The sequence below is a fragment of the Symphalangus syndactylus genome, chromosome 9, assembly GCF_028878055.3.
Source record: "Symphalangus syndactylus isolate Jambi chromosome 9, NHGRI_mSymSyn1-v2.1_pri, whole genome shotgun sequence".
NCBI classification, from domain to species: Eukaryota; Metazoa; Chordata; class Mammalia; order Primates; family Hylobatidae; genus Symphalangus; species Symphalangus syndactylus.
Genome location: NC_072431.2, coordinates 79,915,656 through 79,933,779, shown reverse-complemented (window position 1 = coordinate 79,933,779; position 18,124 = coordinate 79,915,656). Strand labels below are relative to the sequence as shown.

The window sequence follows — 18,124 nt, the reverse complement described above, 5'->3', positions numbered from 1 at the left end:
CATTTACATTGCATTAGGTATTACAAGTAATCTAGAGATGATTTAAAGTATAGGGGAGAAAATGTGTAGGTTATACGCAAATACTATGCCATTTTATATCAGCGACTCGAGCATCCTTGGATTTTGGCATTCGCAGGAGGTTCCCACAGATATCAAGGGACAACTGTGTACACACACACACACACACACACACGTATATATATAATGAATAAAATCTTGAAGATTTTTTGTGGATAACACAGTAAAAGATGAACTAGATAAGAGGACGTTACAGGAATCATGACACAACATGCTGTCTTCCTACTTAAGTTCATGTTCTCTCATCAATCATGCCCTCATCCAAACTGCTGCCTATGTCTCATGAATGGTAAAGCACAGCAGGAAGGCAGGGCGTTGGGGACTGGTTTCTACCTTTGCTTGCCTAGAGTTACCAGGACTTCCCACAAGGAGGGGAGAGGCGGGGCTCAGGACCTTTCTGGAGCCCACAAGTCTATTAATGGCATATGAGTTCAGGAATTCATTAAATATCTATGAAGTATGACTTTAGACCAGGCAGTATGGTAGAACACTGTGGTATATACCAGGCAGTATATATGTCACAGTAAGTAAGACATGTGTGCTGCCCTCAAGAAATGTATGATCTAGGGAGAAAAGCAAAAATACAATATATAAAATAATGCTCGCAGCCTCGCACAGGCAGCTTATACATATAGGTGTGTGCAGGGTGGTTCCTCTAAATTAAAACCTGAGATGGACTTTGGCTTTGATTCCCATCCCACCACTGAGTTAACACCTGTCAGTGACTTCTGGGCAAGTTATCAAACGTGTCAGCCTCAGTTTTCCCATCTGTAGCTCTGATGAGGAAGATAAGACATGCAGGGAGGTTCTAGCACAGGCCTCAAAGTCGTCATCAGCATCATTATTTTTGCCAATAATTATGCATGATGGGTACATGCAAATGAAGAATCTAAAGTGCAAAGTGATTCCTAACTTACCCCCAGTCAAAGAGCATTGCTGGAAGAGACCAAAAGACAGAAAAACAGCCAGCCCAAAGCCAGGCTATGTCCCTCGGCACCTAATGCCTCTCAGAATGGCTTCTCGGAGGAAAAAAACAAAATTTTTTCTTGATCTATTTTACCTTCTCTAATAACTGGCATTCTTTTCTAGTTTTGGTCTTTTCCTCTTGACAGTCTCTCCACTAAGAAATTGGTGCTTCTGAAATAGTCCATTCTCCAACCTTTTTTCTACACTTCTCCTGTTACTAGAAAGGAAAGCATTGCACCAAACACATTGCTACAGATTAAAGCTGCATGCCTATAACCAGTATTTCTGGCTTAAAGAAAACCAAGAGAAGAAGCTAAAGAAACTAAAGTCAGAAAACAGCCGTAATGGGTTGGAGAGGACCTCTGAACTCCAGAGCCTGAAAGACATTCCTCAAGTCAGGAGTCAAGTGTTTGTGTAGGATGTCTCCATCTGAGAGAATGAACTACATACACTTCCTGGGTTATGACTCCAGCAATCAAGGAAAATGTTTTGATTCCAGCTCAGGAGGCTTCACTACGACAGTCACACACACAGCCCTGTTCTCCAGACGGAACAAAGGCATGATGAGTGTGTGTGCTTTACAGGCACAGGATTGGGGCGCCCGAGGTACACATGGAGCAGAGGAGACAGACACAGAAGGCACAGAGGCTGGAAGAGCACAGCCTCCACTTTCAGGCAGGACCATAGCGTGCCCTGCCCACAAGGCTAGAACAGCTACACCAGCAAGGAGAAAGGGAGACCCAAGCAGTTGCAGTCAGCAAAGAAGAGAAGCCAGCCGGAGCGACAAAGTGTCTCTGGCCAAGCAGAAGACAAAAAAAGCTGGGCAGAGAGTCTGCAAGGCTTCTGTTCTGGGGAATGGAGGGAAGTGGGTGGGTGGGACCACTTAGTCTATGGTCAGAAACTCTGCAATCCTGGCTCACGCCTGTAATCCCTGCCAGGACAGATCACCTGAAGTAAGGAATTCGAGACCAGCCTGGCCAACATGGTGAAACCCCATTTCTACCAAAAATACAAAAATTAGCCAGGTGTCGTGGCACATGTCTGTAATCTCAGCTACTTGGGAGGCTGAGGCACAAGAATTGCTTGAACCTGGGAGGTGGAGGTTGCAGTGATCCAAGATAGCGCCACTGCACTCTAGCCTGGGCGACAGAGCGAGACTGTCTCGAAAACAAACAAACAAACAACACCAAAAACAGAAACTCTGAAATCCATCACGAGGCCACTAACTGATAACAATACAAGAGAAGGGGGCTAGGGTCAATTTGCGAAGGGGTATTTGAGGGGACTAAGGACATGCTAAAAATGAGTTTTGGGCTCTCTGCCAAACTCTCATAGAGTGGATCTCTCAATAGAGTGAATGATCTTGAATGACTCTGGCCAATAACTTAAATTCTCAGATCCTGTCTCCACCCAAACTAGGCTAAGTGAGATCTCACAGGATGAAGAATCTGTGGTGCGTGCAGCCACTCATCCCTCACCTACCCACAGGCTGGCACTGATTACCGAAGCCTGTCTTCCTGGGGATGAGACCTCAGACTCCCCTGAGCACTGAACTCAGGGGTCTCAGAGTATCTGTTAGTAGGAAAATTCTGCAGTTTGGTGAGTACTCTGTAATGGCACAATCATTCATTTCAAATTTTTAATTTATATTACTTTTTTTTCCATTGTAAGAATAACCACATTATAGGCACATTGAGAAACTATAAATAAGCCAATAACAAAAACACATTTCTCACCCCAAGAGGAATGCCATGATAGCAGGTAGACTATCAATCTCTAAAAACTTGACAATGCATGTCTTCCTTCCCTCTCTCAGCTCCTAACCTCTCTGCTATTGGGAAGCCCCCAGATCCTGAGAGCTTTGGGCTCTCTCCCTCCCTGTGCCTGGGACACACCTCTGCATCCTCCCAGGGTGCGACCCACTTGATGTGTCCCCCACCACCTGCTCAGACCATGACTTCTCCCCACTGCCTACACACTGCCTCGTCCTCAAAGGTCTGCAAATATTCTTGGGAAATAAATCAAGAAAAATACTCAGAGTGAAATAAGTCGACTTCCTCAAATTTCAAACTCATCACCTATTCATTTTCAAACTAGTTGTGCCATAAATTGCTCCAGGCTAATGTATCAACATCAAAATCACACATTACTGATAACAAAACACCCTATCTCTGGACAACTGCAAAACTTTTGAGGCAGGCATTATCCTGGATCAGTAAGTTTTCTAGGGAGTGAGAGTAACACACCTTCCAGCAAGAGGACCTATTTTCATTTTCCCTCTTGTACATATCGTACATCATCCTCTTGGCTGCTTTCTTTCTTAAGCAGGGGGCAAAGAACTTCAGTCCTCTCTCTGAGCATGATTGATGTCCACTGGGCTAATGAAGTGTAATGCTATTTGCTCCCAGGTAAATGGACTCACCCTGCTGGACTCCGTTGAGTTCTAACGGCTCCTTTTGCTGGCCTCTCTCTTCCAATACTATGCCACTGCCAAAACCACCTCTTACTGAGGTGAACTTACAGGAATTTCCAGGGGCTTCTGTTCCTTCCTGTCTGCTATAGGTTTAGATAACAAACATTCAAAGTTCTGTCATTGTATTTTTAAATAAAATGAAAAATAATAATAATCTTTTTATTTTCATTATGAAAAATTGTTACATTTGTTCAAAATTTTTAAATGCACAATATTATAAGGTGAATAAAAATCACCCATAATCCCACCACCCAAATTAAACATCATTATATAAAACATATATTGTGCTCTTATTTTCTCTTTCTACAAAATTGGGACCATACAGTACCTGTTTCCCTGCTTTTTTCACTCAGTAAATCTGAGCATTTTCTCAAATTACTAGATATTTAACATATTTTAAGACAGAATAATAGTCTATCATCAGTGTATGTAATGTTTATCTGATCAGTCTTGTCTTTCCTTATTTCCTTTATTCTAGGGGAATATGCTATTGATTGAATTGAAATGGATATACATGCACACACATGCACACGTCATTGAAATAAATTCCTGGAATTGATGGGTTTAAATGTATGACCTTTGCAAGGCTTTTGTTAGACAGTAGCAAACCGCCTTCCAGAATTAGACCCACTTCTTCACACTCTCCAGCAAGAGCTACTTCTTACAGAGGGCACACCATGGCAGACATGATATCCTATGCTTTACAGACGCCTCTTTCCAGTTCTCACAACAACTTTACAAAGAAGGCACTGTTGTCCCATGTTATAGACAAGGAAACTGAGGCTCAGTACACAAGAGAGCAGAGTTTCAAATGAAACCAGCATTCGCTGGCAGCCTCTCAGGCTGCTACCACTGCACCACAGGGCCCACTAAGCTCATGAGCCTTTGGGAGCTCTCTAGAGAGTCAACTCTATCTACTTTTGTACACAGACTTCAACATCTCTTTTTCAACCCTTTGGGCATCTTTACTCAATTGTGTTCCTGGTGAGAGGCATGGCCAGGAATCTCTGCTTGGGTTATGAGCAGTAACAACAATCTGACAAAATTTGCTGAAAACTGAGAGGCCAAACTTCTAAAAATAAAACTTCACATCTCAAAAATATTGTTGAGAAAAAAACTAAATATAGCATTACCCTACAATCCAGCAATTCCACTTCTAGATACATACCCCAAGGATTTGAAAGCAGGAACTCAGACCCTTGTATGTCGGTGTTCACAGCAGCACTATTCCCAATAGCCACAAGGTGGAGATAACCCAAGTGTCCCTCCCTCAACAGATGATGGAAAAATAAAATGTGGTCCATCCACACAATGGAATATTATTTGGCCTTAAAAAGGAAGGAAATTCTGGCACATGCTACAACATGGATGAACCCTGAAGACATGCTGAGCAAAAGAGGCCAGTTACAAAAGGACAAATGGTGTATGGTCCCACTTACATGAGGTACTAAGAACAGGCAAATCAAGTGACAGGAAGTAGATTAGAGGTTACCAGGGACTGGGGAGAATTATTGCTTAATGGGTACAGAGTTTCTGTTTGGGGTGATAAAAGAGTTTTGGAAACAGATAAATGGTGATGGTTGCACAACACTGTTCACATGACCAATGCCACTTAATGTACACTTATACAAATGACTAAAATGGTTAATTTTGTTTTATATATTTCTAATAAAGAAAGGTTTTTTCAAAATCGTCAAAAGTAATTCCGGCTATTGCAAAACCATCCCCTTTCAAAGGAAAAGTGCATCCCTGCCTGCTGTGTGCTGCTAAGAAATGTGGGAAGCAATTTTAGCAACTGTCACACAAAAATAAGCTGCTTACATTAGTTAGGAACAAGGTAATAAAACAGGAGCAATAAATCCTCTTTGCCAGATAGCAGTAACAGGTCAAGGAAAGTCACAGCTAATCTTTTATTCTAAACATCAGGTTCCATGGAAGGATCCAGGCCACTCTGGATCAAACATACCATGTAAAGCTACGGCCTATGATGGCAGCATCTGATTATGCCTCGAAAATTAAGGAAGCAGGAAAGAACCGCACTGTATGTTTGTTAGATTTGGTCATAGGTCCCAAAGCATCTCGTTAAAAATAATCCCCAAAGTTGAACTTGGTGTCAGGCACAGAGATGGGAAGGGGAAGGCACTGACTCCTGCAGGCTGTGCTGTGGGCTGAACCACCCCCACCCCACCCCGGGGAGGGAAGGAGCCTTTGTACCCAGTGCCAGGGAGCTGCAAGCCCCAGGTCCATTCTGCACAGACTCACAGGGCTGTGAACACGCCAAGAGGGAGGATGAACACTCTGCACTTGGACCCACTTAAAAGAAGGATCTGTGCCTTTCTGTTCCATCTAACAGCCCTCAGAGCATAGGCTTCCTTGATTTCCAGCTCAGTTGGTTTCCATATTTTTCTTGTGAAATGAGTGTCCAGAATCAGACACAAACACATCATGCTTTCCTTTTTTGTAAACTGCCTGCTCATGTTCTTTGCCAGTTTTTCTATGTAATGTTTATCTTATTTTATTTATAGGATTTTTTTTACATAAACAGGATACTAATACTCTGCATGTTACATGCATTTTTGTATGTACATGCAAGAAGTTACAAATTATTCTTCCAGGCTGAAGTGTGCCTTTCAGCATGTTAAATATCATCTGTTACATCTACATAGAAATTTGTAATGGTAATACACTCAAATTTACCATTTTCCCTTTATGGTTGTGCTAAGTCTTATTCACAAAAGTCTTTCTTAGCCTAAGAAAATAAAGATTATCACTATTCATTAATTCTTCTCATTCAAATAAATAAAAGGCATTTTGTTCTTTCACTTTTAATTATTTAATTGGCCTGAAGCCAATTATTGTGTAGAATACGCAGCAGGGTTCCATTCCTTGCTACCCCATGTGAACAGCCATGGTTCCTGTAATCTCTGTTCTGCCGTGATTTCACTGTGCTGTATTAGTTTCCATAAACGTGTGGGTCTCTTTATGGCATATCTATTCTGGTCCTTTGGTCTATTTGTCTGGCCTTGAACTAATAACATCTTTTCTTAGTTGTGATACCACATAAGAGGGATTGCTATCTGATAGTGCAAATCAATCCTCCAAACGCCTTGTTGTTTTTCAAATTTGTCTTCAAATTCTTGAGTTTCACTCTTTCTTATTAAAGTTAGGAAACATTTTTCAAGTCACACGTGACAAAACTGTTAAGAATTTGGCTGCAACTACATTAAATTTAAAGATAAACTTGAGAATCTGTGACATCTGCACTATATTCTGTCTCCTGATCCATGATCATAGTATAGCTCTCCACTTAGGTTGTTTTTATGCTCTGAAACATCCTATAATGCCTGGTAATCTTCCTGAATGTACTCCTAGATAGCTTACAACTTTTGTTAATAAGTGGGATTTCTTTTTATGTTACATTTCCTAACTGTTTTTTTCTTGGCATACAAGAGTACTATCACATTTTATATGTTGATCTCACAATAAATCTGTTTAGAGAATTCTTGCTCATTAACATATCTGTGTAAATTTTCTATTTGGATAATTATTTGCAAAAAGACACATATTTCAGTCCTCCTTTCTAATGTTTACATTTTTGTTTCTTCATTTGCTTCTTTTATTACACTAAGACCTCAAGTGACAGCAGGCACCGCTGTCTAATTGTAGATGTTCATGAACATGACTCTAACAGTTTTCCATTATGTATGATGCAATGCCGTAGGTTTTTAACAAACAAACTTTAACAAGTTAAGGAGGTTTCTTTCCAGTACTAGTTGAGTACAAATTTTGTTATTATTTGTTATGTATTATAATGAGTGAAGAGTTGTATTAAATACTTTTCTGCCAGGTGAAATGATTATTTTTTTTCCCTTTAATTCTGACATGTTCAGTGTGTTCACTGTTTTATGACAGTAAACTACCCCTGCACTATTATAATAAAACCAACTTGGTCATAACATTTGTTTCATTTAAATTCCACTTAAGATAAGGTACTGAATTTGGTTCATTAGTGTTTTACTTAGACTTTTTGTTTTATGTTAAAATGTAAAATGGTATTATAATTTTGATTTCTTGTACTGTTTCAAAGATATACAAACATGGTATGAATCAGAGAGCTCTTGTCCTCTGTGTAAGCTGTTATCCTCTGTGTTTAAGAGTGTACACGCTCTTAAACAGTGTGTATAAAAAGAGAAATTGTTGGGGCCAGGCGCGGTGGCTCACGCCTGTAATCCCAACACTTTGGGAGGCCGAGGCGGGCAGATCACGAGGTCAGGAGATTGAGACCATCCTAGCTAACACAGTGAAACCCTGTCTCTACTAAAAAATACAAAAAAAAATTAGCCGGGCATGGTGGCGGGCGCCTGTAGTCCTAGCTACTCGGAAGGCTGAGGCAGGAGAATGGCATGAACCCGGGTGGCGGAGCTTGCAGTGAGCCGAGATTGCGTCACTGCACTCCAGGCTGGGCGACAGAGCGAGACTCCATCTCAAAAAAAAAGAGAAATTGTTTGTTTCTTGAAAGTTTAATATCACTCATCTACAAACCACTTGAGTATTTTTGAAGGTATAGTATTGATTACGATTTCTTCCAGAACTGTTTCTCTATTATGATTTTATATTTCAAGAGTCTATTTTGTTTTTACATTTTTGCAATAAATCATCTATTTCCCCCAGATTTCTATTTTTTCATTAGCAGTTTTCTTGATGCTGTTTTTAAAACTTGCTAACGTGCTCTTAACATGATTTTCTGGGGCATCTTTTGCCCTCCTGAGTGTCTGTGCTACAGGTTTGCTATTAACGGTCATTTTTACAAAAGACTGGTGTTTGATTTTGTTCCTATTGGTACTCTATTTCAACAATTTCTGACTTTAATTTTTATAATTAATACCTTCTACATTCCTTATTCTATTTCATTTCTGTAATTTCAATTTTTCTTTTTTTGAAGCTTAGAAAGTTAGCCTTACCACCTTTGCAGCATTGTATGACTTTCCACCTGTACTATGTTCACTTTCATTCAGTTCTAAATGATTGATATTTCCATTGCAATTTCCTCTCTAACTCATAAATAAGAGTGGGTGTGTTTTAAAGTTTCCTCATGCATGTTTATGTGATTTGTTTTCAACTTTTTATGCTGACGTCTGATTTATTCACACTGGGTCAAAGAACAAGCCTTGCATGAAATAGATTGCTTAAAATTTAGTGCAACTTTCTATATACAGTAAACTTTTCAAAAAGTTACACCGGTTTTAGAAAAGAATCAAGAGTCTCTGTTGGGTAGAGAGAGCTATGTGTGTCTATTAACTTGAGTTTGTTAACACTATCACAAATTGACTTGGAATTACTCCTACTATCTTATTTTGTATTTTGTTTAGTATCTTTTTTCTCTTCACATCTTGTTTTTTGTTCCGTTTTCTACTTGATGTTGTTTGATTGTTGTTGTTGTTTTTCATATATATTCCCTTATATCTTTTTCTGCAAGTTTGGGAACTATATATGCACATTCTTTTAGTAATTACAGTCAATACTTTAAATGATCCTAATATTTTTAAATACACAATTAATTATTCATCACGTATTATTTTCCCATATATGCTGTGTTTCCCTAGTATCCACATTCCTTCTTCCTCGAGAAGTACTTTTAATCATTCTTCTAGGCCAGGCACTGAGGCTCACATATGTAAACCAAGCGCCTCCAGTGGTCGACATGGGAGGATAGCTTGAGGAGTTTGAGACAAGCCTGGGAAGCACAGCGAGGACCCATCTCTACAAAATTTTAAAAACTAGCCAGGAGTGGTGGTGCACACCTGTAGTCCCATGTACTCAGAAGGCTGAGGCTGGAGGATGACTCGAGTCTAGGAGTTCAAGGCTGCAGTGAGCTATGAGCTGCACTCCGGCCTGGGTGAGAGAGCAAACTTGGTCTCTTAAAAAATTAAAATAATAATCATTCTTTTAGTAAAGATTGCCAGTGACACATTTTTTTCTCAATCTCTGCCTGAGAAAGCTTTATTTGTCCTTCCCTAGTCAGCGATATGTTGGCATAACATTCTAGATGGATGGTTATCTTTCCCCCTGCACTTAGAAGTACACTGCATTGCCTTCAGGCATTGCCCAGGGTGCCCAGGCCTTGCCTCATTTCCTCTTGTTGTGTTTCATAGTTTTTTGCCTTGTCTTAACAGACATTATTCTTTCATGCATCTGTCTGAGCATTACAAACACATATTTCAAAGCCCTGGTCACACTTTCTTTTTGGTGCATATAGGCTAAATTGGTAATCTCTTGGTTTTGTTAGCTATACCATATTTCTTAGTATGGGTCTGCTTCATGTGCTTTTGGAATGTTGGTTTGCAGACTCGCGTTAGGTGGGTTGTTTTGTTTTTCTTTTCCTGCCTCCCCCTCCCCACTGAGTGGTCAAGTCGGGACAGTCTGGAGCTGCTGCCTCATGGAAGACTGTGAATGTTGCAGTCTGCGTCACTGCACTGGGAGGCTGCTTGGGTTAGCTGTGGTTGCAGGGTTGCATCCACTCTGCCTGGCTGCCTGGCCATGAGTTCACATGCACTACAATTCCTCCCAGGCAACGGCCCTTTTCCAGCATCTTTTGAAAAGAGGGGAGCCCCACCACAGCTCTCGGCTGGATACGGTGGGCCTGGCTCTGGCCCTGCTTCCCCAGTCACTGCCGGAGAAGGGAAAGCGCAGCCCTTTGTATTCCCTAGGACCTAGGCCAGCAGCACCCATGCCGCTTTCGGAGCCACAGCCCTGAGGGGACAGCACTATTCAATGCTCTGTGGACATGCTTGGGTCTGAGCAAGGCTGAGTCCTTTTGGCTTTCCCATTTTACATGCTATGTGTATGTAAAATGATTGAGAGGTGGCCAAGTCAATGGTATGCTTAAAGGTATCAACCCTCTGGGTCACTGAGCAGAGGTGGGGTTCAATATAGTGACGTGTTCATCCATTCCTTTAAGCCCTGTTTCAGGTGTGGGGATACATCTGAGACTCAGTTTCAACTGCATACTGCATAACTCCACATCAGGGAAGAGAACCAGCTCTCTTCTACACAGAATGTGCTCCACGTTCTGTGCTGCAAATGTCCCTTAATTGAACTACTTTGATATCTGTAGAATATTTGAGTGTACAATTTAAAGACAAAGGATAAAAGGTAAGCCTTAAAAAGTTCTTTCAGTGTAATTTTTTCTGGTTTCCTAATTAAAGTATTAACCTAAGTTTTTATATGAGCATTAACACCAAGGCTTAAATTATTTCCATTTAAATGAGATCATTTGTGAGCATACAACGTAACACGTTAAAATTTTCTTAAGCTTTGAAGTCAATACTAACAAATTGGTACCCTTTCCCCGCATCATGTCATTTCAAAGTTTTCTTAAAGATGATCCTAAAATTATGCTTGCCACAGAAAACCTTGACAGCTTTTATGAATCTTCCAACAATTGAGAAAACACTGCTTTGACTTCATGGTCAGATCCCAGCTTTTATTTTTATAGTCAACCTTTCTCATTAAGTAATTTAAGAAAATCTGAATATTCACATTCCCACCAGCTCTAGGACCTGTGATTTACTGTACTTAAACTCTCCAATAAGCCAAACAACGTGCCACGCGCACGTTTCGTTGTATCTAATCCTCAGGCTCCTCATTCTACAGCAAAGCTTCCATTTATTCGATCTAATTTCCTAAGTAGTCTAATTTTCTAAAGGTAGTTCCCTTTCATTCCTTTCCCACAATGACCTCATCGGAAATTAAATCTTAATAGAAGGAACAGAAAGAATCACAGAAAGGTAAAGAAAGAGTACACACATCCAAAACCATCTTAATTGGAAATATAAAAATGCCAAAATCAAGAGGATTCACCTTGGAGTACCCTTCAATAGGTGACATCAAGTCGCCTTTCGGCTGAAACCTAGATAACTCGTATGAAACTGATCTTGAAGTTTTGCTCACTGAAGTTTGCTAACTGACAGAAAATACATTAAGATATCAGAACCAAGGATCTTTCTCTATTTTGGAATTCATTGTCCTTAATGAGAAAAGAAGAACCAATGTTAGAATTGTAAGCTATTAGTGTCAAGAGCAACATTTTAGAATATCAGGTCCTGGCACTGCTGCAAAGCTAGAACTGGGAGTGTTCTTGTGTTTTGCTCATTCCTTACCCTGGTGATTCGCAAGTCGGTCAGACTGCGCGGGAAGTCCTGGTCCTGCTGGGTCTTGTTGACTGCGAGGTGTCTGCTCCACCTTGTCCTAAAAAAACAGGACCGCAGCAGAAAGGCTGTGAGTTCACAAGAAGCATCCCATACTTTTCAACACCCAGCTTCCCAGCATTTCCTTTCTTCCTCAATTCCTTACTTCCTTTCCACTTACTTACTTTTTCTGGTTTCAATGATAGTTGTTGAAAACAGACTGCATAAGGGAAGCTAATCGTGAAAAGGTGCAAGCTGTTTGGCAAAGGAATTAAAAGTTACTCCTGTGTTTGGGCTTAAATAGCTTTCCCTGAATAGCAATTCAAAGAGAATTATTGCCAACTGCTCCATTTAGGCAGTGAATAGAAATAATTAACATTCCATGGAACACATGCATTTTCTGTAACAACTACAGGTAATCAAGTGCTGGGCGTTCTGTTACCTGGGACAGAAACATCTAGAGAGTGTTTTATAAATGGTTCCCTCTACAAAATGTTAAGGAGCTCAGTGGCATTTTTTTAGACATTAGTGTGAGAACACTTTCAGGCAAAATGTAAAACAGCAATATTATGATCCTAAGCCCGTAATTCTAGAAACACACCTGCATGGGACCAGAGCCAATGAAAAATACATTCAAATGTGGGGAAAGAAATATTATCAGGGACTAACTTGGGGTGGAGAGATGTCTGTTTTCTCTTATAGATTTATAAAAATCTTTGAAATCTTTATGATGCATATGTACTACTATTGTAATTAGAAAGGTTTAAACTGTGCCAAAAGTATAAGATGTGCCCCAAAACTGCTATTAATACATTGTCACCAATATCAGAGTTGACTTCAGCAAATTCCCTCCTATTCATGCAAAAGAGACCTTCCAGATTGCAAACTGAAGCACGTGAAACATCCAGCATGCGACGTGCTGGCGACAGCCAACATGCACACACAGCTCCCTCTGCCAAGCGGGGCTCCCGCCACAGAGGCGGCCACTGAGGCATGGGAAGGTGAGGCACCTCCACAACCCTCATCACCCAGCGGGTCCCGGCTGTTCTGGGTCTCAAACTACAGAGTCCACACTCCTTCCCACCACTCTGCAGTGCCCAAACTGCCCAAGAAACTCAAAAGGCACACTGATTTCAACAAAGTGCCCAAGCAGCAGGCCTTGGGAATGAGACTCTTAATTTCTGCCTGAATGCTTCCCAGCAAGCGGTTTCTCTGCCCAGAGCCCTCCTTGCTCACGCATGAAATGGGATGGATGCTCACTTCTCTGCTGCGTGCACACTGACCTGGGAGCAAACAGGTTTAGGTCTGGTCAACGCTGTGCTTCACGGACCACTCACAATGGGGGGAAGCAGAGGGTAGCCCAGGGGACAGACTCCAGCAGGGTCAGCTCACCCACATCTACCACTTAGAAGGAGGATGCTTGTTCCCTGGGAGGCAAAGTTGCGTTCACACCTTCCTCCAGAATATCTGGAGAAAACAAAATAAAACGAACAAAGCCCTAAGGAAGGGAGACATTTTCACCAGCTTCTCTCTTTTTCCCCTTTCAAAAGAAATAGCTTTCTTTTCATTTTTTAATCACAGATGTAAAACTTGCTAAGTATAAAAATTTGCATTTTGAGATGTTAAAAAATGAACAAAAAATTAAAACGGAACCTCTCTTTTTATCAGAAAAACAAAAACAAAAACTACTTTGTGCATCTATGCAATGTTTGGATTATTTGTAGAGAACATGCATACTCTATTTGAGTCACATGGGGATTACAAATGATCCTGATAAACACTGAATCATAATTATCTTCCACATATTGTGTTTTAATATCGTTTTTGAAATTTTTCAGGCCAACAATCATTATCTCCATCGGCACTCTAGTGAACCCCACCAAGTAGAAGTGTAGTGTAATTCATTTCACCAATATCCTACTGATGAAAACACAGGTTGTTGGAAATGTAAGCTTTTGACTAAGAAAGAGCGGAAGGACTGTTTGGACCACACAATGTCTGGGAGGAAAGGGCAAGGTCCCCAAGAACCTCTGCAACAGGCGCTGAGGAGGGAGCTGTGCTCCCCTGGCTATCTGAGAGGGTGGTACCTCCCAGCCCAGCCCCTCAAGTTCAGCCATCCTCATCTAGTTTCTGCAATTCCATGGCCAACACTTCCCACCCAGTCTGCTCTTTAGCATCTGAAATATTTTTCCTCTTTTCTGAATTTTACAACAATCCAAGCAAAGAAAATTTTTATATAAATATCTAACCTAGAGTAGATAGAAAATTAGCCTAAATCCTACAACAGTGGGATAATAGCATTCCCATGGTCTTTGCACCTTTGTTGTACATAACTAGACACTGTTGAAATCAGATTGTGTAAATAATTCTGTGTTTTCCTGTCCCTGTCTTCAACTATTTTAAAACTTCGGTAAATATCATTTTTTTCATATTCTAAACTACGCGAGTAGACACTCTGTAGTTGTTTTCAACTTTCAGACAGCATAATGATCAAATAAACACCTTTGAGCACAAAACTTTGTCCACATTTCTGATTATTTGCTTAGGATCCCTAGAAGTAGAAGGACTAGGCCAGAGGCCACGTGCCCTTTTTTAAGATTCTAGATACACACAAACTCTTCTTCACACACTCACCCTTCTACCCGGAGTGGAGGCAACCGCCTGTTTCATAACACCCAAGCCAGCCAGTGACTGTTTATTTTTCTGGAATTTTTTTCTGGCTAATTCCAGAGGTAAGCAGCGGCCCCATCCTGTGGTTTTAATATGCAGGTCTATAATGCTGAGGTTGAACATTTTTCATAAGCGAATTAGACCTTTGTATTTCTTCCTTTGGGCTATCCTTTAACAGGTCAGCTAGACTAGATCCTGAGGGCATAAGGGGTTCCCAATAAAAAATGTCCATGAATGAATCACAACCCCAACACTCATCAGCCAAGGGTTTGGGGCCAGTTACCTGGATTCTCTGAGTCAATCTGCTCATCTGTTTATGATGGAAAACATCAAGCCAGGCTGAGCCCTGGGTAAGCACCCATCCCTGGTGGCCCGCTGGCCTCCTGACCCTCTGTCACTGAACACCGACTTGCTTCCACTTCTCCCATGATGAGTTTTTTATGCAGTAGGCAAGTAAGTTCACTCACATTTGTAGCAAATGTTTTTCCCACTTTGCATGTCTTTAAATTTAATTATACTTTTGATTCTTAAAAGTATAATCCAATGTAGTCAAGTTTATTGACCTTATCTTTTTGGCTCATCATTTAACCTTGAAAATGATTTTCAGCCTCTATCAAGAAAACGGAAAAACCTTCATTTGTGTTTTACTCTGATTTCTCTTCTGACTTGATGTATTACTCTTTCCTCTTCCTGACATTTATTTTGGGGGATAGTAAAAGGAGAGAAAATACAATGACTCCTTCCCCCCAAAAGTAGTTGATCAGTTCTACCAGGCCCACTTAGCACCCAAGCCTTCCTTCTGTCTGATTTTGGAGGTCACCCTGCTCATGTGTTATAATCTTACACACATCCAAGTGTTTCTCAGCCACCTCCTCGCCGGTTCCACAGAGCTGCCCGCTCCCGGGCCGGCAATCCCACATTTTCCATTCTCACAGCCTGCCAACGTGTTTTCTCATCAGCAGAACATTTCCCCTCTTGCTTCTTTTATATGAATTCCTTAGTCATTTTCTTCCAAGCAAACATCAAAATAGTTTCAAAGTTTGCTTAAATTATTAAAACATCTCATCTGAAATATTTACTGCTATGTATGTGAATAATTACTACACACTGCTAATACGAATGTTGCTATTGGGTTGATCCCATAAACACTGAGAGACTATATTCAGAAGATATGCTACCCCACCTATTTCAAAGGGTGGGTGAGAGCAGCCTCCAGATCACCCAGGGCCTGCACAGCCCTGCTCCAGGCCTGTCCTGCAAGGAGCCCTAAGGCCCTGCAGGTTAACAAGCCCCTTGGGTGCTTCCTGTGCACCGTGAGGTGTGAAGCCCATTCCTCTGTCAGATGACTGCTTTGCCCAAGACCTCCTCTTTTAAGTGCCAACCAGGCTCCACTGAGACATCTATTTAGAAGACAAGTAACTTGCAAACCTAATTTAAGGCAACCTTGTCTAAATAGTGTCACCAGATTTAGCAAATACAAATATAGGATGTCCAATTAAATTTGAATTTCAGATTAATAACTAACAATTTTTTGGTATAAGTATGTGGCGAATATTTCATGAGACTTATCCTTAAAATGTATCTGTAGCTTATCTGTAATTTAACCGGGGATACTATATTTTATCTTGCAACTCTATGCCTCAAGCACTGTTAAAATCTGACAGGGCTGCATGAAAAAGTATGGCAGTAAGAACAAAATTTCAACAAGTGGCTCATTTGTTTATGAAATTCCAAGGTCAAAAAAGAAATGTACCTTCTTTAATTCAATAGATAGACAATTCAGACATGAAGTCTGTTGTCCTGAGAAGCCAAGAAAGATTTCTTGGTATGACAAATGATGGTGATTGTAAAATAAAGCCAAAACACAAAAGGCAGCAGGGAAACAGCCACCGTGGCACTAAAGATCATCCGGACAGAGCTGGAAGGTAAGCAGCAAATGTCTACCCACCATTCAGAGGCAAACAGTGGCGCTTTGCCAGGTGCAGGGTAATCAACACAGGGACAAGAATAAAAGGTTTATCATTGTGTTTGCTTGGTTTCCTCTCCAGGTTAGCTTTTGTTTGTCTGTGTGTCTGTTTCCCAGCCTCACCCATTGGGGGAAGGACTGGGAAGGGAATGGGGGAGGCCCTGTGAGTCTGCTTTTTTTTTTTTTTTTTTTGAGACGGAGTCTCGCTCTTTCGCCAGGCTTGAGTGCAGTGGCGTGATCTTGGCTCACTGCAATCTCCACCTCCCGGGTTCAAGCGATTCCCCTGCCTCAGCCTCCCGAGTAGCTGGGACTACAGGTACACACCACCCCACCTGGCTAATTTTTTGTGTTTTAGTAGAGATGGGGTTTCACTATGTTGGCCAGGATGGTCTCGATCTCCTGACCTCGTGATCCGCCTGTCTTGGCCTCCCAAAGTGCTGGGATTACACGCGTGAGCCACAGTGCCCGGCCGTGAGTCCGCTTTTTACTCAGAGCCCTTAATCACTATGCTTTCTACCTCTAAAGGAAGGTGAAAGGATGGGAGAGGGCAGCCAAGCTCCTTAATTAAAGTCCCACAGGTCACTTCACTAATGCTGAACTTTCCCAAATCCACATGCTTTAGAAAAACTTGCCAAAGTAAGAATAAGCCCATCCAGCAGATCAGGGCAGAAACACAACCTTCATAAAGATGAACATGAGAAGCCCTCCCTCTCCTGGGGTGACCCAGTCCCAGGCCCTGTGCTGAGCCATCTCCTGTAACAGAGCCCTCCAGTGGGTGAGGAGAATGGTTTCTGTCGGCTCCTCTGTCCTATGCCGGGCAGTGAGTCTAGCTGAGCTGCATCGACCAACAGCTGGTCCTCTGGCCCCCAATGGTGGGCGGCCAATGGAGCCAGGCCAGGCAGGAACATGGCCTGGGAGGCCAGCTGGGCTGTTCCTTCCGTAAGCCACGTTTTGGGGGTTGCACAAATGCCCCCTGGCCTCACTCCCTCCTCTCCTTGCTGGCCTCAGGCTGGGACCCACAACTCAGCTGCTTTCTCCAGACCCCTCCATTAAACTCTTTTTTATTTGCTCCCCACCCCCACCCTGCGCCCTCCGGAGGATGCCTGCTGCAGACTGCCGAGACCCTGGCTAACAGAGGCAGGTGGCTTAACTTCCCTCACTCTGCGGATGAAGGGCTGGAGGTTTCAAAGAGTACACATAAAAAGTGACTCATGGGAGGAAGAAAATGGTGAGCTGTGCTGTGGACTCTGTGGTCATGCCTGTTAGGGTACCAGGTGGCCTGGTGTGGCTGGTCCTCACCTTGGAGAACATGGTAGAAATGCAGGCTCCCAGGCCCCAGCCAGAGCTGCTAAGTCAGGCCCACGACGGGGGACCCAGGTGTCTATGTGTGAACTGTCCTTCCTAATGTAACATGGCTCATAACCTCCATGGCACTCTAGGAGCCACAACCCAGCTGGTTTTCCTTGACTCCAAAGCGACTGCTGTATGCCTCTCACAGCACTCGGCCCTGGATGCTCACTATGTAGAATGTTCTCTACCCCATCCACCATGCATACCCCATCAACCCATCCTCAAGGATCGTCCCTTTGGCACTTTCTCTGACAACCCCAATGAAAAGTCTACCTCCTCGTACCTTACCCGGCAGCCCTGCTTTAATTCCAAGCAGGAAGTAACAAGGGTGAATGGATTGGTGCCCACCCTCTCCCCAGAAACGGGCCTCCTTGACTCATCCTCACAACCCCGGCACACGGCCCAGCCTCACCCCAAGATCTGGGGCAGGGAAGC

General features: G+C 42.2%; 1 protein-coding gene across 15 annotated transcripts in view; it reads right to left on the bottom strand.

Annotated features, from left to right (window-relative positions):
- Window positions 1-18,124, bottom strand: part of GRB10 (growth factor receptor bound protein 10) — a 204,259-nt gene that overhangs the window by 102,991 nt on the left and 83,144 nt on the right. For 11 of the 15 annotated variants that reach the window (XM_055293144.2, XM_055293145.2, XM_055293142.1 and 8 more), the window contains one exon: window positions 11,677-11,764. The exons of 2 other annotated variants lie outside the window; for them this stretch is intronic. In XM_055293144.2, the coding sequence (XP_055149119.1) occupies window positions 11,677-11,764 (88 nt within the window). Of the gene's footprint in view, window positions 1-11,676; window positions 11,765-12,986; window positions 13,171-18,124 lie in introns of all 15 variants that reach the window. 2 more of the 15 variants (XM_063609527.1, XM_055293148.2) reach the window with 1 other exon arrangement.